Here is a 25,677-nt window from a genome sequence, read left to right on the forward strand (position 1 = left end):
AGCCTGCATATCCCAGGGTTTCAGATTCAACGATCAGACAGAATTGCAGAAACATCTGATAAAAAGGAGGGAGGAGGCTTATGCTTATATATCAACAACAGCTGGTCTCAGGATATAACTAATATATAAATCCTGTGATGAAAACCTAGAGACATTAATTATCAACTGCAAACTATACTATTCACCTCGTGAATTTTCTTCATTTCTTCTAATTGCTGTTTAAGTCCCATCACAAGCCTGTGTAAACAAGGCATTACGAACTCTAGCTGACCAAATTATGGAGGCTGAACCAAATACCCCGATTCCCTGGCCATTATTTCGGGAGATCTAAACAAGGCAAACTTAAGGAAAGAGCTACCAAAATACTTTCAGCATGTCAATTGTCCCACTAGAGGCAAGAATACTTTAGATCATTGCTACACAACACTAAAAGATGCTTATCAGTCCTTACCATGAGCAGCTGTGGGACACTCTGATCATTGCATGATTCACCTTGTATCTGCTTACAGGCAAAGACTTAAAATCACAAAACCAACAATTAAATCAGTGAAGACTTGGACCGAGGAGGCAAAGTTAAAGCTACAGGCCTGCCTTGACTGCACTGATTGGAATGTTTTTGAAAGTACCTCTACAGATTTAGATGAACTCACAGAGACTGTAACATCATATGTCAGCTTCTGTGAAGACCTATGTGTACCCACCAGGAACTTGTAACAACAAACCTTGGTTCACAACTAAACTTAAGCAGCTACGTCATTCCAAAGAGGAAGCTTACAGAAAAGGTGATAAAATGCTGTACAATCAGGCCAGAAATGTATTAACAAGGGAGATCAGAGCAGCAAAAAGAAGCTACTCTGAAAAGCTAAAGAATCAGTTCTCAACAAATGAACCAGCAAACATGTGGGAAACTCTTAAAAATATCACCGGTTATGGCAAATCTCCTTCCCAGACTGAAGGAAATTGACAACTGGCAGTTGACCTGAAAGTGTTTTACTGCAGGTTTGAAAGGAAACTACAGCCACCTATCTCCACAATCCACATCTCAGACACACCAACAACAGCCAAGCCTCCTACAACTGCATGACTGTAACTTTGTTGCTGGTATCCTTACAATTTATACTGATATTATTTCCTGATTGCTTATTTGTACCCTATGACTATCATTAAGTGTTGTACCTTATGATTCTTGATGAATATATCTTTTCTTTTATGTACATTGAGAGCATATGCACCAAAGACAAATTCCTTGTGTGTCCAATCCAGTGGTGGGGTCCTCCCGGTTCGGCCGAGCCGGTAGCGGTGACAATGTGACGTCACCAAACCGGTTCTCTTTGTCTGGGAACTGGGCCCTCCCGCCCGCCCCCGCATTATTCCTACCTTTATTTCTTCTTTTTCAGCCCAGCTGATAGGTGCGGCAGATTGGATTGCCGCACCTCAGCTGGGCAGATAACGCGCTTGTGCGGAGCGCAAGTTTGGCACACGTGCGAGCGAAGCGAACATGCGTGCGGTGATCGCACGCGAAGTGCATGCACAAAGAGAACCGGTAGTAATGGTGGTTGGAACCCACCACTGGTCCAATCACACTTGGCCAATAAAAAATTCAATTCAATTCAATTCAATTCAATTCAATTCAATTCAATTCAATTCAATTCTATTCTATTCTATTCTATTCTATTCTATTCTATTCTATTCTATTCTATTCTATTCTATTCTATTCTGCTTTTTTTTCTTCTTCTTCTTCCTTTGGATTTTTAATGTACTTTTTATGCCTTAAACTAAATTGTAGGTTGTGTTTTGGTATCAGGCCCTGGGACAAATTGGCTGAACGATAAAACTGTTCAGCGGAGACACGAACCGAAGCTGACCGCGGCTGTCTTTTCAGCTTATTTATCTAATCAATCACGAGACTTTGCAATGCAATTTCTGTCCTCTCAGACAGTGGCCTCCAAAACTTTGGGGATTGTGTATTTTATCAAGAACAATGTTTTATGCATGCTTCTCCAGCATAAACAGAGGGAGTTGGGCTCACCTTTGCGACTTGCACATTTTCTGACGTTTGATGAAATTTGCGTGTTGGGAAGGCTGTTTTTGCCCTCCCCAGGTTCCTAGAAAGGCTCTGGAGGCTGGGGAGAGCAAAAAACGGGCTTTCCAGTCCCACCGGAAATTGGCAAATGATCCATTTTCAGCCTCCAGACGGCCTCCACGGGGGGTGATTTTTGCCCTCCCCAAGCTCGTTTTCACCCTCCCCAAGCTCCTAGAAAGGCTCTGGAGCCTGGGGAGAAAGAAAAATGGGCATACCAGGCCCACCATACCATCACGTGCCATGAGCGGTGGGGGTGGGGGTGTGTCACAGTGGGGGGGGGTTGAATGTGCATAGGTGGGGGCAGGGCACATAGAATTATGGGTGTGGGCATGCATGCACGTGGCCTCCCCCCCTCGCTCCTGGCATGTGATGGCTAACCATAACTGGTCTAGGACAACTCGTGGCGGCCAACCTGCCATGGGACAAGAGCTACACTAATATCGAAGAAATAGTGGAATAGAATAATTAAATAAAGGATGAGAAAGGAGGGACAGAGTGAAAAATTAAAGCATTCATTTGGTTTTAAATAAAAATAAAATAAAATTTTAAATTATTTTAAATAATTAAATCGAATTGTCCTGCGGTGAGTTGTCCCATTCCACCCAGGAATGGCTGATTCTTTCTTTCCCATCCCATCCCATCCCCCAAATGGAGGAAAAGCCTCCATTGTTCTGAGCAGTCTATCTTCACATCTGGATGAAAGCCAGGCTGCTTAATCCTGGCGAAATCTCCCAAGGAGGTACAGAGGTAAAGATAAAACTCACTCTTGGCTTTGAGTGCTTACCTTCTCGGGAATCTCCGAGCCCCGGAATGGCGCCGTGGCCGTACGGACACAATTCTTGGAAGGCAACTGCGGATGGGAGAGGCAAGACCTGCTGTCATTCCTCTAACAAGTGTTTATTCTACAGCGGGTCCTTAATTTACGGCCACAATTGGATCAGAATGTGTTGATAAGGGAGGCAAACGCTAAGAGAGTTGTACCTGATTTTACGGTCTTTTTTGTTGTTGTTGCTACAGTTGTTAAGTGAATCAATGGTCATTAAGTGAATCCAGCTTCCCCCAGTGACTTTGTTTGTCAGAAGCCGGATGGGTGTGTGTGTGTGTGTGTGTGTCACAAATGGCGATTGCATGACCCCAGGAGGCTGCAGTCGTTATAAGTACATGCCAGTTGCCAAGTGATAGGATTTTGATCACCTGACCCTGGTATGACAGTCGTTGAGCGCAAAGAGCAGTCATAAGTCACTTTTTTCAGTGCCGTTGTAAGTTCGAACTGTTGGTAAACGAACGGTCGCAAGTCAAGGATTAGCTGTATTTATTTTTCAAAGCAACTCAGTGTTAAGGAATTTGCAGAGTAACCCTTGAGTAGCAAGGGTGTGCACATGAAAGCGATTGAGAGTAGTTACGAATAAACACAGATACACTGAGTTGTGTTTACTTTCAGGAAATAGTAAGGCACAGTCCACTAAACAGTCCAGGTCATACACATATAAAGCAGGAGATAGCCAAAATGACAGTCCAGGGATAATCCAATAACAAAGTCTTCTTACCAGTTGTTGTAGTCGTTCACAATAAACAGTTCTTCTGGATTTGCAAACAGTAGCATACAGAGATATCAGAGAGCAAGATCAGCAAAGAGAACAAGCCATGTTTCTAGCTCCCTCTTAAGGACATTGGCTACAGAGCTAACCAATCAGGACACAGTATGATGCAATACAGCAGTCTTAAAGCTACATTGATGATTTATATATTGCCATCCCAACAAGTTAGGTAATAGTAATTTCCTAACACTCAGGACTCTGGAGGGCTTAAAAAACAATTAAAACAAATATAAAAAGAACAACAACAAAAAAAGAACAATGCAGGTACCATTCGTTTAGTGACTGTTCAAAGTTACAGCAGCACTGAAAAAACCCTGATTTATGACCATTTTCACACTTACGACCGTTGCAGCATCCCCAATCAAAATTTTAGACCCTTGGCAACGGACTCCTATTTACGACGGAAGCAGTGTCCCGGGGTCACATGATCCCCTTTTGCGACCTTTTTATAAGCAATGGGGAAGTCGGATTCCCTTAACAACCGTGTGAGTAACCGTTGCTGTGATTCCCTTATCGAGCAAGAATGGGGCGCAAGCCACTTCACAACGGTCTCACTTAGCGATGGAAATTTCGGGTTCTCAACTGTGGTCGTAAGTTGAGGACTACTTTTTATGCCCATCTTGTTGCGAGGACTCTGGGTCCTTAGAATCGATGGAAACCGATATAAAAAGAACAAAAAAGAAGAAAAGAAAGAACAATACAACTATTTCAGCTTTTTAAAAAATCTCCAACACCCTCCCTGTCATGCCCCTGCCGGAGCCTGAATCTGCGGAGGAAGTTGAGCCAGAACTGGAGCCGATGGAGGTGGCGGCTTCATTGGTTTCGAGGAAAATGGGGAGGGGCAGGCCCAGTCAGGCCAGGACCTTTCAGGATTGGGACAGCTTGTAAGCAGGGAGGAAGGGGGTCAGGATGACCAAGAGACGCTAAGCAGTGATCATGAGAGACCGAGCTCAGGTGATGAGCAAGGACCACCCCCTCCTGATCCTCGAGCACGGAGAGTGGAGAGAAGGTGAAAACAGCGCAGGCTGACTCGACTACTCAGGAGGAGAGCGCCCTCCCCTCTCCACAAGGCACACCTGGGGACTGAGACCTTAAGGAGATGCTGTGGGGAGGGGCATTTGTCTGGAACAAACCCTGAATTCATGGAGCGTTGAATGTTGTTGCCGACATTTGAATTTTCCTGGATTTCCTGCTTTCTTCCTGGCTTCCTGGATTAATTGCCTCGTTCCTTTGTTTCCTGGACTCATTGACTTATTCTGCTTGATTTCTTGGTTTGCAGCCATTGTGCTCACAACATTGGGCTGGACTACTTGCAGCCAGAGGCTGCTTGAGGTGTGTGTGTGTGTGTGTGTGTGTGTGTGTGTGTGTGTGTGTGATCACTTTGCTCTGGGGCGTGCCAGAAACGTGGGAGTTTTGGGGGAAATTTGGAGCAATAAAGGAACGGTTTGAACTGCCAGCTGCCTGTGTTGCCTCTGTGCCGTGTCCCGGATCATCACACTCCCCTCCTCCAGACCCATGTCCAAAGTTGAAGAAATGGTTGTATTGCTCCCATTTGGGGGGAAGACCCCTAACTCCCTTGGGTGCAAGGGACAGCCTCTTCCCTGCTGATGGAGGGGAGGAGAGGCAGGGGTCTCCCTAGGATCATCAGGGAGAAACCGTCAAAGAGACCGGGGAAGGGGGGATGATGATGATGGACTCCCAGGCCTCCTTCCCTCCCTCCCTCTGCCCTCCCTGCTGTCCGTCTCCTACCGTTGCCTTCCTGGGGGCACAGCTCGCAGGGGTCTCCCCAGCCTTCGCCTGGCATCTTGCTGCAACAGCATCGAGCCTTGGTGGTGTTGAAAGCTTTGGGCACCGAGCACTTGCCGTTGTCGAAGCGGGTAAAGCAGAAACTCTGGCGGGTGTCTGCAAAGATTGGGGAGGGGAAATACATGAGGTCAGGAAACAGGGAAGACCTGCAGGCATCTGCCTGGGGTAGGAGGGGAGAGAGGGTCCCTGCCTCCTTCACCTCTGGCCCTCCCATAGCAATGGCATTGTTAGGATATGGTGTAAGCCTAACAAGTTGTCCAGGCAATATATGTGTTCTATCACTTTAAATGTATTCTGTAACTTTAAGATGTAATGCTGAGTAATTGTACTGATGAGTCATTGTAACTGACTACTGACTGACTGCTGACTGCAATTATCCTAATTGTACTGTTGAGTCATTGCACTGCTGATTTCACTTATCTTAAGTGGATAATTACTAGTGTAAACTGTATATAAGAGGAGAGCCAAGCTATAGTCATTGTTGCTTGACTTATTGCTTGACTTGTCGGCTGGAACTGTTACTGTCGTGTGTGAAGAAGTGGATGGATCTGCTACCATCGTGATTTGTTACCAGCGTTGAATTGCTGTTTATTACCTACTGCTGTTTGTGTGGTAAGAATGATTTCTGTAACTCCGGATTGATTTGAATGGCTAAAGACTTGGATTGACTAAAAGACTATGCAATTGTTTTTCACTACAAAGATAAAGCTTTGTTAAACCAGTTTGTATGTATTGTATTCATTGCTTTCAGTACCGTTTCTCTGTGCTCTGCTGGTTGGTAACACAACAATATCCTTAACAGGCGTCACCAGCGGAGACTCCACTGTGAGAAGAAGTCTATCGACAACACACAGGACACACTTGATGTGCCAAGACTCCCTGTTTAAATGGGGTAGAACAGAGTTCTCCAAATTTTCCGGGGATGATTTTGTGGGAGTGGTAGGCAAATGCGTGTGTGTGTGTGCACACACAAGCACTCATTACTCGCACGAGTGGGGCTCCGAGCCCAAGATGCACATGTGACTAGGCCCTCATGTGGCCAGTTTGCGAATACACCGTGGCCCGATAGTGGGCTGTGTCCCACAAGTTGGGGACCCACAGGGTAGAACATTTGGCCACTTGGGGTTGGACCCTTCCAACTCTGTTGTTTCTCTTATCCTCCCCTGAATGTGATGCGGTGCTCTTCGCCGGACACTGTGACCAGCTGCCATTTGAGATCCTACACAGTAGGAAAAGCAGATTTTGTCCAAGTAACGAATACTGTCTGCTTAGTTGGATAAATGGCTTCGATATTAATATATAGAGGGTGCTTATTCTATTCTTATGAATCAAGGTATGTTAACACGTAACCTATAACTTGCATATAACTCCGGATGGCCCCTGACCTTCGCTCGTTCCGCCGCAAGTAGAAGACCTGGTTGTTCCGTCGCCTGGACTGATGCGGGAGTTTTTAATGAATTTTAAACTGTTTTAAACTGGGTTTTGACTCTATATCGTTTTAATAGGAATTATGCATTTTACTGTTGTGAGCTGCCCTAAATCCTCGGAGGTAGGGCAGCAGACAAATTGCATAAAATAAATAAAATAAATAAATAATAAATATAATTTCCTGAATTCCTCAAACCTTGCAAAAAACCCGCAACTCTATTTTTTTTATTTATTTATTTATTTATTTATTTATTTATTTATTTATTATTTATTTATTATCAAATTTCTATACCGTCCTACTCCCGAAGGACTCAGGGTGGTGAACAGCCAAGATAAAATACAGATAATACAAACATTAAAAATCCATTAAAATTATTAATTATTTTGGCCAAAACAAATTTAAAACACCCAATTTATAAACAAATTAAACGATTTAAAAATTTAAAAAGGGAGAGTTAGGCCAGGCCAGCCTGCTGAAATAAAAATGTTTTGAGAGCACATTTTCCTCTACATTTTCCTATCATGCGTGTACCATAGTATTATGTGCGGCTTCTGTATAATTTTACTCCTGGTGCTTTGTGCCATACGCCAGGACTATGGGACTCTCTGTTTAAACGGGGCAGGGTATCCAGCCATTTGTATGAAATGGGAAAGGGTCTCCTGCTTGGGTAGGAGGGGTGGGGTTGGACTAGAAGGCCTCCAAGGTCCCTCTCAGCTCTGTCCTGATTCTGGTTTCAAAACCCCCTGTGTATGGATCAGCACTGGGCCATGCACAGTCTGTTGGGAACCGGGCCACGGAAGTGGTAGGCGAGCGTGCAATGCTCCATTTGCACATGCGCAGGATTGGGTTGTGCGTGTGAAACCATCCGCTACTCCCCTGCCCCCCCCCTCCCGCTGCTCCCAGTGCACCGAAGGAACGCTGCCATGTGCTCTATAAAGCAATACTCCTGAGATAATTTTCCAGCGGGCAGGACGGCTGATCGTCTGAGATCCTTGCTCCCTAAAGGGGGAAGCTTTGGACTGAGGTGATGGGAGATTTATTTATTTATTTATTTGTTTCCATTTCTATACCGCCCTTCTCCAAATAGGACTCAGGGCGGTGAACAGCCAGAGTAAAAAACAATACATACAAAATTTAAAAACAATTTAAAATAATTAAATATTATTGGCCGTAAATTAAAATAACCCAATTTAAAATCAATTTAAAATTAACTCAGGCCAGCCCGGCTAGATGAAATAGATGTGTTTTCAGGGCCCAACGAAAAGTCCAGAGGTCTGGTATCGTGTGTATCTCTGGGGGTAGGTCGTTCCAGAGGGCAGGTGCCGCCACAGAGAAGGCTCTCCCCCTGGGGGTCGCCAGCCGACATTGTCTGGCGGACGGCACCCTGAGGAGGCCCACTCTGTGCGAGCGTACTGGCCGGTGGGAGGCTATTGGTGGCAGAAGGCGGTCTCGTAAGTACCCCGGCCCTAAGCCATGGAGCGCTTTAAAGGTGGTCACCAACACCTTGAAGCACACCCGGAAGACCACCGGGAGCCAGTGCAGCTCGCGCAGGAGAGGTGTCACATGGGAGCGCCTCGTCGCCCCCATAATCCCCCGCGCGGCCGCGTTCTGGACCAGCTGGAGCCTCCGGGTGCACCCCAGGGGGAGCCCCATGTAGAGAGCAGTCGTCCAATGCACGCACAGACGTGGAGACAAAACACACCCATCCCCAGCCTGGATTACATATTATAACTATATGTGGTTGGCACACTCACCAAAACAGCGCCGACCGTTGTCAGACAGGACAAAACCAGGTGGGCAGATGCACTGAAAAGTGCCAGGGGTGTTGGTGCAGGTACCGAACAGACAGATGTTGGGGTCTTCCTCACATTCGTTGATATCTGCAACCCACCGAGATGGATTAAAGGCTGCCCCCACCCACCTCCAGTACCCCAAATTTGGTCAATAGGCAGTTTTAGTGCTGGGAGGGACAGGAAAACCCTCTCCTCCAAGGAAAACATAAAAAAGGGCTTAGATAGTGTGGGTTTGGCCGCCATCTTGACTTTTTTGACCCCTCCCCCAGGGGAGGACCCTATTCCCTTATGTGCTACCGAGCGATCAAAGCCAGAGGGGGCCACAGACATCCCCCCCCCGCACACCAAGCAGGACCCAGCCATCAAAAGCCTGCGTTTGTCTGGGGTGCATTGTGCTTCTTACCGATACAGTTGTCGTTCTGGACTTCGTAGCCAGGAGGGCAAATGCAACGGAAGGAGCCTTCCAAATTGTGGCACGTTCCCGGGGAGCAGCTTCCCAGTAGGCTGACACACTCGTTGATGTCTGCATGGAAGAAAAACCCCACGTCACCTTCCCCACGGCTGGGAGCTGCTGTCTCTGCTCTAGAGATCAGGGAGGGTTTCCGACACTGCGCGGGTGTAGGAGACACTGGCTAAGCCTTTGGAAATCAAGCCGTCCAGCCTTACACAGGTAGTCCTCAACTTACGACCCCAACTGAGCCCAAAATTGCCCGTAGTTGAGCAGTGGTGCTGTGAGTTTTTCCCTGTTTTACGACCTTCCTTGCCTCAGCTGTTAAGTGAATCACTGCATTTGTTAAGTTAGTAACACGGTTGTTAAGTGAATCTGGCTACCCCGTGGACTTTGCTCGTCAGAAGGTCGTAAAAGGGGATCATATGACCCCCGAGAGGCTGCCATCGTCATACATGCGAGCCAAGCATCCTTATTTTGATCATGTGACCACGGAGGGGATGCTAAAAGGGTCGTAAGTGTGGCGTTCGGTGCCGCTGTTAACTTCGAATGGTCACTAATGAAGGTTGTGAGTCGAGGACTACCTATCGTAGAACGGATCCCAACAACAGGAATATTTTCCAGCCCAGCAATCCAGCTGACAGGAAAATTTGGAACTCTGTATGTTTGTGTGTGTGTCAACCAAGCAAGCCTGCAGTTGTGAAGTTGTTGCAAAGAAGGCCAACGCGATTAGTCCAATGCTAGATGGTTATTTTTCCAAACGATGGGAAGAAATATTAATACTTGATTGGGCTTGTCTTCAGTACAGTGCAGATAGTCCTCGACTTATAACCACAATCGAACCCAGAAAATCCATCGTGAATTGGTGTGGTTGTTAAGTGAGACATCATGTCATTGTGGTTTGCTGGTTTCCCTGTCAGCTTCTCTGTTGCTTGTCAGAAGTTGGCTGGGAAGATTGTCACTTGCAATCATGTGATTCCCCAGGACCCTGCGAGCTTTTTCAAGTACGACTGGTTGTAAGTCCCTTTTTTTTAGCGTTGTTGCCGCTCAACGAATAGTCGTAAATCGAGGACTACCTGTCACTGGATTAGATCTGGCTGTGGCCTCTTGAAAAAGATGTAGTAGGCAAACCGGACCAATTTGAGAAGGGCCATGAATACAGAGGTGGAGTAGGTGAGCCTCTTTGGAGGTTTGTTTTCAACAGTTGTACCTGTTGAATTGGCTTGCCTGCAGACTCCAGGGGGTTGGACTAGATGACCCTTGGGGGGTCCCTTCCAACTCTACCTTTCTAGAAAGAAGAAATACGAATCCAGGGCAGAGGGCTGTGTCTTTATAAAACAAGAGAAGAGAGGGGGACAACACGTTGGTTCTCTCAACACCACTCAAAGACCCCGGGAGATACACACCAATGCAATTCTTGCCGTCCGGTGTGTGGTCGTAGCCCTCCTGGCACAGGCACCGGAAGGACCCCATGTTGTTGATACACTGTCCGTTGCGGCAGACTTGCCCGGCCAGGGAGGAGCACTCGTCGATATCTGTGGGGAGAGTGGGATGAGATGTGGGGGGTCAGTATCACCATTCCCGGAGGCTCAGCCGTCCCCTCCTCTTGTCCCAACCGCGCCCCCTTACCCATGCAATCATTGTTGTGGGTCAGTTCGAAGCCCGGGAAGCAAAGGCAGTTGTAGGACCCCACTGTGTTCTTGCAGGTGCCGTTCCCGCAGGGTTGGCGGTCGCATTCGTCGATGTCTGCCGGGTGAACGAGGATGACATTATTATTGTTGTTGTTGTTGTTGTTGTTGTTGTTGTTACCAGGATAACATCTGTGTAACACTTCATGGAGATGGCTCCAGTGTAACCTTTACAACAACAGCCCTGTGAAGTAGGCCAACACCACCCCATTTTAAAAACCCACCATATAATGTTATGGGTGCTCCATCGCTGGAGGTTTTCGAAAATAGACTGGACAACTATTGCATGGGGATGGTATAAGGACTCCTGCCTTGAGCAGGGGGTTGGGCTACAAGACCTCTGAAGTCCTTTCCAGCCCTGGGGTTCTATGTTTTAACTTTTCCTGTCGCCACACAGGCTCCCCAAGGGATACTTGTATTTATATTCCTTGCAGACAGCTGGTCATTTGCATTCTTTTAGTGAGTCGTATCAGCTGGTCATTTGCACACTTTCTGAGAGTCCCTGAGGCCACTTAGAGGTTTATCTTATGTCCTCAGGGTCACCTGAGTAATGCAAACTACTTCTTGGAACTGCTGAAAGGATTGTGTTGTAGGCTGTAGAAAGATAGATGATGTCGTATCCCTCCAAGTGGCCTCAACGACTCTCTAAAAGGAATGCAAATGACCAGCTGTCTTCAAGATATATAAATCCTTCCATTCCCCACCATTCAGTCAGAGCTGAAGAAGCTTCTCGGATGAGAAGCGAAATGTCTTCAAAGAAAAACCAGAAAGTCCAGTTGCCTCTTAAAAAAAGCACCTTTGGGACAAAATTCCCTACAGGTAAACTCCTCCAATGACAACCCCTCCAAGTAGGGTGAGATGGTGATGGGCTCAAGGTCACACAGGATGCACTACAACAGGGTGGGAACTTCCCGGTTTGTGAACAACTGGCGAACTAGCAAACCAGGCCTATAACTGGAAGTTTTAGGAAGAAGGGAGACGCCTCCGCAGGGCTGGCGTGCTGTAAGGACGTCGAACCCCTGCGATACCGACCCATGCACATGGTCAGGTCCCCCGTGGCTTTGAACCCATTGTAGCAGATGCAAAGGTAACTCCCTTCTGTGTCGACACAATCCCCATGGCTGCAAACGTTGGGGATCTCTTGGCACTCATTGCGGCCTGAAACACAACGAAAGACAAGAAATTAGCTTGAAGAGAGAAAAGCCGGGAAGAAGGACGAGCCCAAATCTGAGACTGGTTAGGCTTGGACCAAAGCATAGTGCGATGATGCTACGTGTTCTGCCCCAGCTACGGACCCCAAAGAACCCAGCACACACAAACTCTATACAAAGCTTATTTATTCAAAACAACTTAGTCTTTATCATTCAAAGGCTGTTAATGAACTGTCTTAACAGCCTACCAGAATTCTAAGATAAAGTAATCGCAGTCTTACTAGAGTTGGCAGAAAGCCCAGAAGCAGTTTTGCAGACACGAAGGAGAGTGAACTAAAGTTGTTCCCTGCAAATTGCTTCAGTCGATGTTCCTCCTTAAATAGGCTAAGGGAGTGGCCAATTAGCTCCAAGCCTTACTCTCGAGGAGACCTCCTCCTGAGGAGCCACTCCTGCCTTTTGGCAGCTCTGCGCACCCGTGCATTGAGAAGAGGCTCCTCCTCTTCGTCCTCTTCACTTATGGGAGCTTCTGGAGGTTCTGAAGGCCCTGGCTGAATCCCCGCCTCTGGCACCACATCTTCTCCAGCCTCCTCACTGTCCGACTCAAGTGCCAGCTGCACAGGCTGCTGGCGCAGCACCACACCAGTCTCCTCGTTGTCGGAATCGGCTACAATCTGCACAGGCCGCTGACGGGCCACAACACTACGACCCTTAGAAAGTGTGACCCACATTTTCTCCTTCCTGCTGTTCAAATGAAGCAGTTTTTCCCAACCTTGGTTACTTGAGGATGTGTGGACTTCGACTCCCAGAATTCCCCAGCCAGCCATGCTTGAGGATGTGAAGTTCATACATCTCCAAGTGGCCAAGGTTGAAAAATACAGAAGAACTACAGTTGTCAATTTACAACCAGTTGCTTAGTAACTGTCTGAAGTTATAACAGTCCCCAAAAAGCAGCTTCTGTCCAGTCCTCGTGTTTACAACAGTCGCAGCATTTCGATGGTCACGTGATCAAAATTTGGGCCCTTGGCAACCGGCTTCCGACAAGCAGAGTCATTGGGGGAAGCTGGATTCATTCAATGACCGTGTGATTCAATTCACGGCAGCACTGATTCCCTTAACCACCGTGGCAATAAAGGTCGTAAAAATTGGGTGCGACTCACTCAACAACCACAATGAAAATTCTGGTCCTCATTGTGGTTGTAAGTTGAGGATTACTTGTATTGAAATGATCAAAATCGTTTGCTTCTCCTTCATCATCTTAAGATGAGGGTTCGAACCGGTCTTACCGACACAAGCTCCACTTGGTGACAACTTGTATCCTGAAGAGCATTCACACCGGTAACTGCCGGGGATATTTAAACAATCGGCGTTTCGTTGGCAGAGATTTTCCCCTCCGCTGCATTCATCTATGTCTGCCAGGAGACGGAAAAAGAGAAAGAAAAATTTCAGCAAGAGAGAGAAGGACAAATGCCTCCCCGATTTTGGTCTGAACACCTGTCTCCCCATACCTTCTCTCGGTCGCTCTGATATACAGGTAGTCCTCGACATATGACAGCTCACTTAGTGACCATTTGAAGTTACAACGGCACTGGAAAAAGGAACTTATGTTCTGCCCCAGCTACGGACCCCAAAGAACGCAGCACACACAAAGTCCGTTCAAATCTTGGTTTACTAAATAAATCAGTCTTTTACAACACCGGCTGTTAATTAAGTGCATTAACAGCCACCAAGAATTCAAAGAATAATAACTGAAAGCTTACTGTGGTTGGCAGAATGCCCAGAAGCAATTTGCAGGAAGCTGATAAGATAAGCAAGACAAGACACGAAGGTATGTGAACTGAAGTTGTTCCCTGCAAATTGCTTCAGTCGGCGTTCCTCCTTAAATAGGCTAAGGGAGTGGCCAATTAGCCCCAAGCCTTACTCTCGAGGAGACCTCCTCCTGAGGAGCCACTCCTGCCTTTTGGCAGCTCTGTGCATTGAGAAGAGGCTCCTCCTCTTCTTCCTCTTTACTTATGGGAGCTTCTGGAGGTTCTGAAGGCCCTGGCTGAATCCCCGCCTCTGGCACCACATCTTCTCCAGCCTCCTCACTGTCCGACTCGAGTGCCAGCTTTACAGGCTGCTGGCGCAGCACCACACCAGCCTCCTTGCTGTCCGAATCAGCCATTAGCTGCACAGGCTGCGTACGGGCCACAACAACTTATGGCCGGTTTTCACATGACCATTGCAACATCCCCATGGTCACGTGATCAAAATTTGGATGCTTGACAACTGACTCACATTTATGATGGTTGCAGTGTCCTGGGGGGGGGGTGTCACGTGATCCCTTTTGCGACCGTCTGCCAAGCAAAGTCAACGGGGAAGCTACATTCACTTAACAAATGTGGCAGGAAAAATTATAAAATGGGGCAAAACGCACCTGACAAATTTCTCCCACTTAGTAACATAAATTTCTGGTTCCATTGTGGTCGTAAGTTGAGGGCTACCTCTATATTGAAACCCGCATCTTTGCCATTGTGGTTTCTCCACACTACACCAGCGACAAGACATTGCATCTTATTTTTTGCCTATTGTCCATGTTAGAGGAGGAACCAAAGGGTGGGGGAGAAGAGGGAGGGGGCTTTGATTGAGCAGCCATACCTTCCGTTTGACTGTTATAGCCTCCTCTCCCCCCATGGACACCCCTGTCCTGAAAACTGAATCTATTAAATCGATAGGTAGTCCTTGTTTAACAACCATTCATTTTGTGACCCTTTGACGTTATGACGGCACTAAATCAGGAGACCTACAATATAGGTAGTCCTCTACTTACAACAGTTCATTTAGTGACCGTTCAAAGTTACAACGGCACTGAAATAAGTGACTTATGGCTGTTTTTCACACTTACGACTGCTGCAACATCCCCAGGGTCACGTGATCAAAATTCAGATGTTTGGGCAACTGACTCATATTTATGACGGTTGCTGGGTCCTGGGGCCACCTTTTGTGACCTTTGGACAAGCAAAGTCAACGGGGAAGCCAGATTCACTTAACAAACATGTTACTAACTTAACAACGGTCGCAAGAAAGGTTGTAAAATCAGGCACAACTCACTGAACAACTGTCTCACTTAGCAACAGAAATTCTGGGCTCAACTGTGGCTGTAAGTCAAGGACTATAGTTGCAGCCATCACAATGTCCCTCCATCATGTGATCACCAACAGTGAGCTTCCCTGCCGGCTTTCCCCAAACAAAGTCATTGGGGAAGCCAGTGGGAAGTCACAAATCGCCCTCACAGAAATCATTGAATGACCGCAATCAGAAGTGATGCAACTGCTGTTGTTCAGTTGGAGCAATCACAAGACATTGTTCTTTTCAACTGTACCACTTAACAATGGAGATGTCGGTCCCAATGGCTGTCGCTAAGTGAGGACTACCTGTATTTACAAAGAAATTAAATGATATTCATGGCAGGTGCAGCTGTATCTCCCCGCTTGGTTCTTCTTCCTGTATCACCACTTGCCCAATCCGTTCACCACTTTTATCCTACTTGTCACATTTCCCTTTGGAGGTCACTCCCCCCCCTCCTTAAATGGCAGCCCCGACTCTGACCTTCACAGATCAGCAAGATGTTGTTGTAACTGAAGCCGATGGGGCATTCGCAGCGGAAACTGCCGATCTGATTGATGCAGACGCCATTGGTGCAAATGGCTGGAATCTCACTGCACTCGTCAATATCTGCATGGAAAGAGGGAGGGGGTGGAAGAGGGTGGGGCCAGTTGGACAGAAGCCCCGCCTTCTTTTCAAAGGGGCAGGATGTGTGTAACACAAGGTTGAGCACGAGCAAAAGACGCCCCACCCCCCATTTAGCTGTGGGAACCGTGGGATCAACTGAACTTTGTAAAGAATTGTGCGGAATTCAAACGTTCCCGCTGATTTATTTTTTGTTTTATTGCTTTCTTGTCAGGGAATTAATTGTCCAGATGAAGTCAGAGATGCTGAAACAAACTTATAGTTTGATATAAATACATATATTTTATATCAATATATAGAGCAAACAAGATAGTCAGGCAAACAGGAACATCATGAGGTAAATCCCAGAGCACACGGGGCACACAGAAGAAAAAGGCGGGAAAACAGGGAAACTCCCCCTTTACACCCACACAACCAATCACAGCGTAGGTTGCCTCATGCAGGAGCCACCCCTCCCCCAATAATCATAACTGTGTGTTCTGGCTCACTGCACAACCCTTCACTGCTCCAGCTACTATATTTAACTTTAAATATCTTAATACTTTATGACTTGTGTTCTTATTTCTATTGCTTTTAGGATTGTTTTCACTTTTTTTTAATAGTGTTTTTTTAAAGAGAACAATCATTCATCTTAAAAAGAAAATCAAAAATTAAAAGTACACACTAGGTTTTGTTTTTCTTATAAACTCTTCTTAGTTTATAATTGTTTTAATATTTAGGTTGGATTGACGCACTGACACAAACATCCCCCTCGATGCAAAGGTATTAGCTGTGGGTCACACGAAGTTCGAGGGACGCTCACCAATTGGTTTTCCTGTGTGAATGTCGATGATGAAGCCGGGCGCCTGGTTGCCGCACAGGATCTGGTATTCAGCTAGAAAAGAAAAACTCGTGTTTCTCCAGAGGCATTTCCTTGCAAGAGCTTAGGCAAGAATGATATCTGAAAAGCTCAGGAGGATCTTCAGTCAACACAACATATGCACACACTTTAAATTCAAGAAAACACTAAGGCAGAAGCTTGTCCACCCCAAGGACAAAACATTCAGACAGAAACTGAGCAACGTGGTATATGCAGCACAATGCAGTGAGCCATATGCAGATCTGTACACTGGGGAAACAAAACAGCCACTTCACAAATGCATGGCACAACCTAGGAGAACAAACCCATCAGGACTAGATTCAGCAGTCTGTCTGCTGAATTTACAAGACAAAGGGCACTCTTTTGAAGACAACAAAGTCCACATTTTGGACAGAGAGGACCACTGGTTTGAAAGAGGGGTCAAAGAGGCCATCTATGTCAAAAACTGAACAGCCCTCTCTCAACAGAGGTAAAGCGATATGACATCATCTATCTCCAGTCTACAACACACTCTTTTCAGCAGTTCCAAGAAGGCTCCATATCCATTTGCACTACTCAGGTGACCCTGAGGACACAGATAAAACCTTCAAGTGGCCTCAACGACTCTCTAAAAGGATGCAAATGACCAGCTGTCTGCAAGGAGTATAAATCCTTCCGTTCCCACCATTCAGTCAGAGCTGAAGAAGCTTCTTGGATGAGAAGCGAAACGTCTTCCAAAGAAAAAACAGAAAGTCCAGTTGCCTCTTCAAAAAGCACCCTTGGGACAACCACGACCTGGATGACTGAGAATCTTCATAGACATTGAGCAACTCAGGAGTAGATAAAAGAGAATATCCGTAGCTCAGAATTGAACTGTGGGGCTCTTGGTGCTCTCTGTGCTAGGTTGTTTTCTTGCTGTCAGGCATCAGCCACCATCAAATTGGCCATCAACAGGCACGTAGAGATAAACAACGTCTACATACCTTTCAAAAGAGATGGCCCAGAAGGAAACAAAAAGGCCAAAGCGCCTCCTTTCCAGTAATCAACACGCAAATTGGTAGGGATTAACACCAGGTTTAACATTAGACAGACAATCCAGAAGCAAACGGTATGCTAATCAAGGAACGGCTAAACAAGCTAACAGTGAACAGGCTAATCAAGGAACACCCAAGATAGTGGTGGGTTGGTTCCCGGTTCGCACCAGTTCGCAAGAATTTTAGTAGTTCGGAGAATCGGTAATAACATTGGCTGGCCACGCCCCTGAACCGGTCCCTGGCCCAGTCGCCGCTCGCTTACCCCGCCCACCTCATCAGAGGCTTTTTTTTTTTTACTTTTAAAAGCATTTTTTCTACAACCTCTTCAGCTGAAAAAATGCTTTTAAAACTAAAAAAAAAAAAAAGCCTCTGATGATCCCCACGGCTCAGCTGGGATCTTCAGAGGCTTATGAAAACATTTTTTCGGCAAAAAAAAAGGAAAAAAAAATCCCTTTAAAAGCCTCTGGCAATCCCAGCTGACTTGCCTGATCGTCAGAGGCTTCTAAAAGCATTTTTTCCTGCAACCTCTTAAGGTTGTAGAAATAATGCTTTTAAAAGTAAAAAAAAAAAAAAGAAAAGAAAAAAGTTGGCCACCCCCACCTAGTCACATTACCCCCAAGCCACGCCCACAAAATAAGCCACACCCACAGAACTGGTAGTAAAAAATTTTAGAACCCCCCCTCTGACGCAAGACTACTCTCACCAAATAATGACAGGGCAAGCCACTAGAATAGAAACAGAGCAAACCCCACTCCTTTCTAGCCCTGATAATGGTACCTAGTTGGGTAATGAAATGTTTGCAAGAAAATCAACAAGCTCAGAGACCACCCAGGACCCCACAACTCAGGTTTAGTACAAGTCATATCCAAGCTACTCTGGTTCAAAAACTACAGGTAATCCTCGATTTACAGCCGGTGACCGTTGAAATTATGATGACCAAAAGGTACTTACAACCCAGTTTCCAAGGTCTGACAGGCATCCCCCTGGTCATGTGATCACATTTTGGGCATTTGCCCCAAATTTGCGGCCATTTGCAGAGTCCCACAGTCACTTGACTGTGGGTTTAAGATGTTTTTGCCAAAAAAAAAAAGGCATTTCCTGCTGGGGCTGTTCCTCGTGAACAGTGGGTTCGCTTAACGAACGCCGTGTTTGCTTAATGACTGTGGATTCACTTAACGACCATGATGCCTGGCTTAACGACCAGAGAGGCGACGCGGCAGAGGGGCCACTCACAGCTGGCCGGCGTGGGGCAGGGCTCACAGGGCCTGTTCCAGGCTTTGCCGATGTTGTAGGAACAGCAGCACATCTTCTTGGTCATGTTGAAGGAGAGCTCGTTTTCACAGGTGTCGTTGTAGTTCCGGTAGCAAAGGCTCTTCCGCATGTCTGAAAGGAAGGCAGCCGGGGAACGTCAGCGGGCCAAGAGGCCCAGCCCCCAGCCCCAAAGGCCCCTGCCCCACCTGTCTCCGTTTGGTAGAGTCCGATCTGTTTGGGAGGAGCTGAGACATTTTAAGAAGTGCCTCCACTAAGACCTGCTTATCTCTGTCTCTCTATGTCTCTATCGCTATGTTCTCCATATGTCTAGATCGATGCCTATTTCTCATCTCTCTCTCTCATCTCTCTCTCTCTCATCTTCCTATCTATCTTCCTATCTATCTTCCTATCATCTATCTACCTATTTTCTACTTATCTGTCTGTGTCTGTCTGTCTGTCTGTCTATCATCTATATCTATCTATCTATCTATCTATCTATCTATCTATCTATAGTATCATCTCTCTCTCTCTCATCTTCCTATCTCCCTATTTTCTACTTATCTGTCTGTCTGTCTTTCTGTCTATCTATCTATCTATCTATCTATCTATCTATCTATTTATCATCTACTTACCTACCTACCTACCTATCTGTCATTATCTATCCCTCTTTCTCTCTCTATCCATCCATCCATCCTTCCACCTTTTCCTCTCTCTCTCATTTATCTATATCACTCTCTCTCTCTCTTTCTCTCTCTTTCTCTCTCTTTTTACCTACCTACCTACCTACCTATTCATCCATCCACCCCCCTCTCTTTTTCTCTATCTAAACTGATTTGAATTATGGGATGGGGACATGAAAATCAGCATCTGAGACGTGATTGCCTTCATGTCCAACTTGGGGTTTTCTTGAAGCTGCTTGGGCTGACCACCACTGGAGGCTGGAAGATGGATTCTGATCCCTTTGAGACCTTATTTAAAAAGTCAGTTTTGAAAAATAAAAAAAGCCCAAACCACAGAATTCTCCTCTTCTCTCTGTTTGACCTCCAGAGATAAGGGCAGTCTTATCTTTTGATAGCTAGGTTAGTCTATGGGTTCCTCATCCTAGTTTTTCAGCTGTTACCTGGAAGGCTGTCCAGCCATCATAGGAGACTGAGGCTGATTGCTCCCTCACCCCATTTGCCCCTCTCCTCCCTTTGAGCCCACCCTGCAGGGCCGTCCGTACCCATACAGTTGTTCCCTCCGTTGACTTGCATGTACTCTGGGGGGCACACGCAGGTGTAGTTGCCGAGTGTGTTGTAACAGGTCCCCGGCCCGCAGATGCCGATGTGAGCAGAGCATTCATCGATGTCTGGAAAGGAAATATCAAAAGTTGTGAGAACAGGGACAAAAAACAGGTCAGTTGGTCAGCAGTCCCAGGACGAGGGTGTGAAATCTGCAGAAGGGGGTCCCTGCTGGAGGGAAATGACCTTAGGAGACAGGAGGGAGACCCCCCCAAACATAAAAACTATAAGAGGGTGCAGATGGAAAGGAGGGTATGGGAAGCGACTCAAAAGACACCCTCCCTAGTTTTCCAGATAGTAAAGGGGGGTGGAGGAAGAGAAAGATTCTGTTAATATAACCTTACCATAAAGATAGAGACATAAAAACTATAAGAAGGTGCAGATGGAAAGGAGGGTGTAGGAAGCGACTCAAAAGACACCCTCCCTAGTTTTCCAGATAGTAAAGGGGGGTGGAGGAAGAGAAAGATTCTGTTAATATAACCTTACCATAAAGATAGAGACATAAAAACTATAAGAAGGTGCAGATGGAAAGGAGGGTGTAGGAAGCGACTCAAAAGACACCCTCCCTAGTTTTCCAGATAGTAAAGGGGGGTGGAGGAAGAGAAAGATTCTGTTAATATAACCTTACCATAAAGATAGAGACATAAAAATTATAAGAAGGTGCAGTTGGAAAGGAGGGTGTAGGAAGCGACTCAAAAGACACCCTCCCTAGTTTTCCAGAGAGTAAAGGGGGGCAGAAGAAGAGATAGATTCTGTTAATATAACCTTACAATAAAGATAGAGACATAAAAACTATAAGAGGGTGCAGATGGAAAGGAGGGTGTAGGAAGTGACTCAAAAGAGACCCTCCCTAGTTTTCCAGAGAGTAAAGCGGGGCAGAAGAAGAGATAGATTCTGTTAATATAACCTTACAATAAAGATAGAGGCATAAAAACTATAACAGGGTGCAGATGGAAAGGAGGGTGTAGGAAGCGACTCAAAAGAGACCCTCCCTAGTTTTCCAGAGAGTAAAAGGGGAGGGGGGAGAGAAAGATTCTGTTAATATAACCTTACAATAAAGATAGAGACATAAAAACTATAAGAAGGTGCAAATGGAAAGGAGGGTGTAGGAAGCGACTCATAAGAGACCCTCTCTAGTTTTCCAGAGAGTAAAAGGGGAGGGGGGAGAGAAAGATTCTGTTAATATAACCTTACAATAAAGATAGAGTTAGTAATCCTGGCTGGCCTATCTCGCAGGGCTAACAGACCCTGCCAATCATTTTAGAAGCTGAGGTCTCCCAAAGACACTAAACCGCTTTAAGACGGGTGGACTTCAACACAGCATAGCTGCCTGGGGAATTCTGGGAGTTGAAGTCCACCCGTCTTAAAGGGATCATGGTTGGGAGACCCTACTCTTAAGTGAATGCCATCTTGACTTTTTGGACCATCCTCAGTGGACACTCAAGATTCTTCTTGAGAAGGAATCTGCCTTCTAGACCCACACGATACCTTGAACTTCCTAATTGAGGCTCCAAAAATGTGAAGCCACAAAGAAACAGACCCTCCCCTCCCCTTATGTTTCCTCTGCTGTGTCTCACCTTGAGTGGGCAAAGGGTCGACCCTCCCCTTCCCCACAGCTCACCCACCTGCACCCCCTACAGACCCACCTTCGCAAATACGGGTGTCCTCATTCAAGTAATAGCCCGGGGGGCACTCACACTGGAAGCTCCCAAAGGTATTAACGCAATTGCCACCCTGGCAAAGGCCTGGCAGCTCCTGGCACTCGTCTATGTCTGTGAGAGAGAGGAAACGAAGATCAAGGGTCTGGCATTTTTTTTGAGGGGGAGAGAGGAGTGGAGGATGGGTCTCCGTCTCTCTCTCTCTCTCTCTCTCTCTCCCCTCCCCACAAATGGGATGGCAGAGAAAATTAGTGCAAGGACACAGATGGAGAATAGCGTGTGTGTTTATCATTCTTTTTAGTCATAAATAATTATTAATTAATTTAACGAATGCAGTCCACATATTTATTATTATTTATTAATTATTATTATTCTCTTATTCATTGAACATGAATAGGCAGATCTGGATGTTTGATGGTGTTACAGATATCGTAATTATTATTATTATATATTATTATATATTACATATATTATATGTATTATAATATGTATAAAACAATATACATATTAATAATAATAATAATAATAATAATAATAATAATAATAATAATAATAATAGATAATGGTTGATATCTAGGACGCTGGCAGCAACCCATATCAACCATTAGCACCAGTCAATGGTATTTGTGATGCATTTTTGAATGTTCAGTTGACTGAGTTTCATATTTAATTAATTAATTAATAATAATAATAATAATAATAATAATAATAATAATAATAATAATAATAGATAATGTTGATACCTAGGACGCTGGCAGCAACCCATATCAACCATTAGCACCAGTCAAAGGTATTTGTGATGCATTTTTGAATGTTCAGTTGATTGAGTTTCATATTTAAATAATAATAATAATAATAATAATAATAATAATAATAATAATAATAATAATAATAATAATAATAATAGATAATGGTTGATATCTAGGACGCTGGCAGCAACCCATATCAACCATTAGCACCAGTCAAAGGTATTTGTGATGCATTTTTGAATGTTCAGTTGATTGAGTTTCATATTTAATTAATAATAATAATAATAATAATAATAATAATAATAATAATAATAATAATAATAATAATAATAATAATAATAATAATAATAGATAATGGTTGATATCTAGGACGCTGGCAGCAACCCGTATCAACCATTAGCACCAGTCAAAGGTATTTGTGATGCATTTTTGAATGTTCAGTTGATTGAGTTTCATGTTTAATGAATAAAGTTGATAATAATAATAGATTTTTAGCCCACCTTTATAGGTAGTCCTTGACTTACAACAGTTCATTTAGTGACTGTTCAAAGTTACAGCGGCCCTGAAAAAAGCGACTTATGACCGTTTTCCCACACTTAAAGTCCGTCGCAGCATCCCCGCGGTTACGTGATCGAAATTCAGACCCTTGGCAACTGACTCACTTTTATGACGACTGCAGTGTCCCGGGGGGTGTGTGTGTCCCGGGATCCCCTTTTGCGACCTTGTGACGATCAAAGTCGATGGGGAAGCCAGATTCACTGAACAACGGTGTTGCTAATTGAACAACCGGAGTGATTCGCTTAACAAATGTGGCGAGAAAAGTCGTAAAATGAGACGAAACTCACTTAACAACCGTCTCGCTTAGCCACGGAAATTTGGGGCTCTGTTGCGGTCGTACGTCCAGGACTGCCTGTACACATGTTTCATTTTTGTAATTATTGTACGCTTCTTTATATTATATTATTCCTCTATATTATATGATTTTTTTAATGTAAGACAGGCAGACCCTGACCTATGTAGCAATACACATAATTGGACTCTGTTATTTTAAAAACTTAATGAATGGATAAAGAACGAAGCTTCTCTTTTGTTCGGGGTGAGGTGGAGGAACGTACAAAACGTACAAAATCAAGTGAGGCATTTTCTGACTTTCTGGCACACGGAGCCCAAAATGTTCGCCTTCTGCACGGTTCCCTTGGAGCTGCCCCAAATTCTCATTATCTGAAACCTTCCGGGCAAAAAATGTTCAGCCTTTTTTTCTGGAGAGTAGCTTGAAGAATGGCACCAGAATTACAAATGGGTTCCAAGCGTACATACCAAATGGCCTTAACATTGCAAATAACTGACTAATTAATTTGAATTGCAGCAGAGATCCGAAAACGTGCCAACTCCTGATTAAAGGATCAACCTAGCCGATCAATCCAATTCAATATTTTCCTTTATTCTGCAGCCAAACTGGATGCTTTTCTCTTTCTCTCTCTCTCGCTTTTTAGCTCTTCCCACAGTTCATCATCTCCATAAAAATGATGCCCTCCGAATGTTCTTTTAAAGCCCGGAAATTTTTCCCAGGGCTGCCACTAGTAACGGATGCGTTTTTAATATCCAAGGGTTTTGGCATCAAAAGATGCGCTCCGGGCCTGAATTTCAGAGGGTCTCCAAGTTCAGGAGGGCCCAAGAGATCCTTTTCAGCCCCTCCACCTGAGACCCAAGTGATCGACTGACTTACCTTCCAAAATGACCGTGATGGGGTTCGGCCGGAAGCCTTCACCGCCCGGACAGAGGGTCTTGTATTCGGCTGTAGGGTGAGAAGTGATTCCAGATGGAGTTTAGATTTTTGGGGTATCTTTATTTCAACCTTGGTGGTCACTTTAAGACGGGTGGACTACAACTCCCAGAATTCCCCAGTCAGCCATTTCTTTGCTTTGCGCAGGTCGCCCTCGGGAAGTGAGGGGAGCCGAATGTCAACTTGCAAAGCTTTCAAGTTGCCATGAGCAGGAGGGAGGGAGAACTGATAGAGCTGATTGATTTCCCTAACTGAAGTGCATTCCATACATTCTTCCTGACCGCAATCAGAAGGAGGGTGTTGGATTTCACAGCCAGCCAAAGTGGTTAATTGGAGAATGTGATTTATGACATGGTCAGAGAGGAGGGGAGAGACAGGGTCATAGGGAAACGTAAATCTACGTGGGATTAGTTCTAACTGCATCCCAGTATTGCCGGAATGTTGCTCCTAATAAATGACTATATTTCCTTTGAAGTTCGGCTCATGGCTCATGAATTAATTAGGGCATCTTTCGGAAACTTCACATCTGGGAGTTGAAATCCACCTGTCTTAAAGTGACCACCAAGGTTGAAAAATATTGATTTTTGAAACAGCTTTCCATTAAAAGAGACTTCGAAGCACTTTAAAATTAAGATAATTCTGATATAATGGGAAGATAAAAATTGTGGAAAGGAAACTAGGTACCTGTTTATGTTAAATGTAAATAAAACATTTAGATTAAGAGAATATATATGTATGATATACTAGAAATATATGTATAAAAGATAGATTAAGTTAAGAAAGAGAAAATGTATAAATATGGACTACTGATGCAAAGATGTTGAAAAGAAGAAGATGTAAATATCTGTTTTTGTTTGTTTTTTTAAAAAAACTGCTTAATAAAAATTATTTTAAAAATTAAAAAAAATAAAACTATCCTACTGAAATTTGTGCAAAAAAGAAGAAGATAATTCTGATTCCTTTTGAGTCTGGGGTCCTCTTCCCACCCTCCAGCTTCCTTCACAGGTGAAGCAATGAAGCCGATGATACCAGCTTGTGAAGAAGGGGATAAATAAGATTGTTCTGCTTTTCGGATTTGCCCATGGGGAGAGCTCAGGGCTCACCAAATCTAGAGTGTCAAGGATGTGAGCTGTCTTCAGGAAGGAGATCAAAATCTCCTAGGCAGGAGATGTAAAGTTAACCATCATCGGCCTTCTCTGTGGGGGCACCTACGATCTGGAACGAGCTCCCCCCGGAGATACGGAGGATCCCGGATCTGCGCACCTTCCGTTGCGTGCTCAAGACTCTCTTATTTCATCAAGCTGGCCTGGCCTAAATCTTCTCCCCTTTTAACTGTAAATTTTAATTTGTTTTTAAATTATC

General features: G+C 45.0%; 1 protein-coding gene across 1 annotated transcript in view; it reads right to left on the reverse strand.

Moving 5' to 3' along the window:
* The window catches only part of FBN3 (fibrillin 3), a 192,867-nt gene that overhangs the window by 36,603 nt on the left and 130,587 nt on the right, over positions 1-25,677 (reverse strand). Inside the window, 14 exon segments of the mRNA XM_070939090.1 lie at positions 2,868-2,933; positions 5,431-5,583; positions 8,671-8,796; positions 9,113-9,232; positions 10,564-10,692; positions 10,787-10,903; positions 11,878-12,003; positions 13,280-13,405; positions 15,582-15,707; positions 16,525-16,596; positions 18,828-18,977; positions 20,068-20,193; positions 21,772-21,897; positions 24,259-24,327. Coding sequence (XP_070795191.1) covers positions 2,868-2,933; positions 5,431-5,583; positions 8,671-8,796; positions 9,113-9,232; positions 10,564-10,692; positions 10,787-10,903; positions 11,878-12,003; positions 13,280-13,405; positions 15,582-15,707; positions 16,525-16,596; positions 18,828-18,977; positions 20,068-20,193; positions 21,772-21,897; positions 24,259-24,327 — 1,632 coding nt within the window.

The sequence above is a fragment of the Pituophis catenifer genome, unplaced genomic scaffold (assembly GCF_029215685.1).
Source record: "Pituophis catenifer annectens isolate HBS135680 unplaced genomic scaffold, rPitCat1.0.hap2 SCAF_1, whole genome shotgun sequence".
Lineage (NCBI taxonomy): Eukaryota > Metazoa > Chordata > Lepidosauria > Squamata > Colubridae > Pituophis > Pituophis catenifer.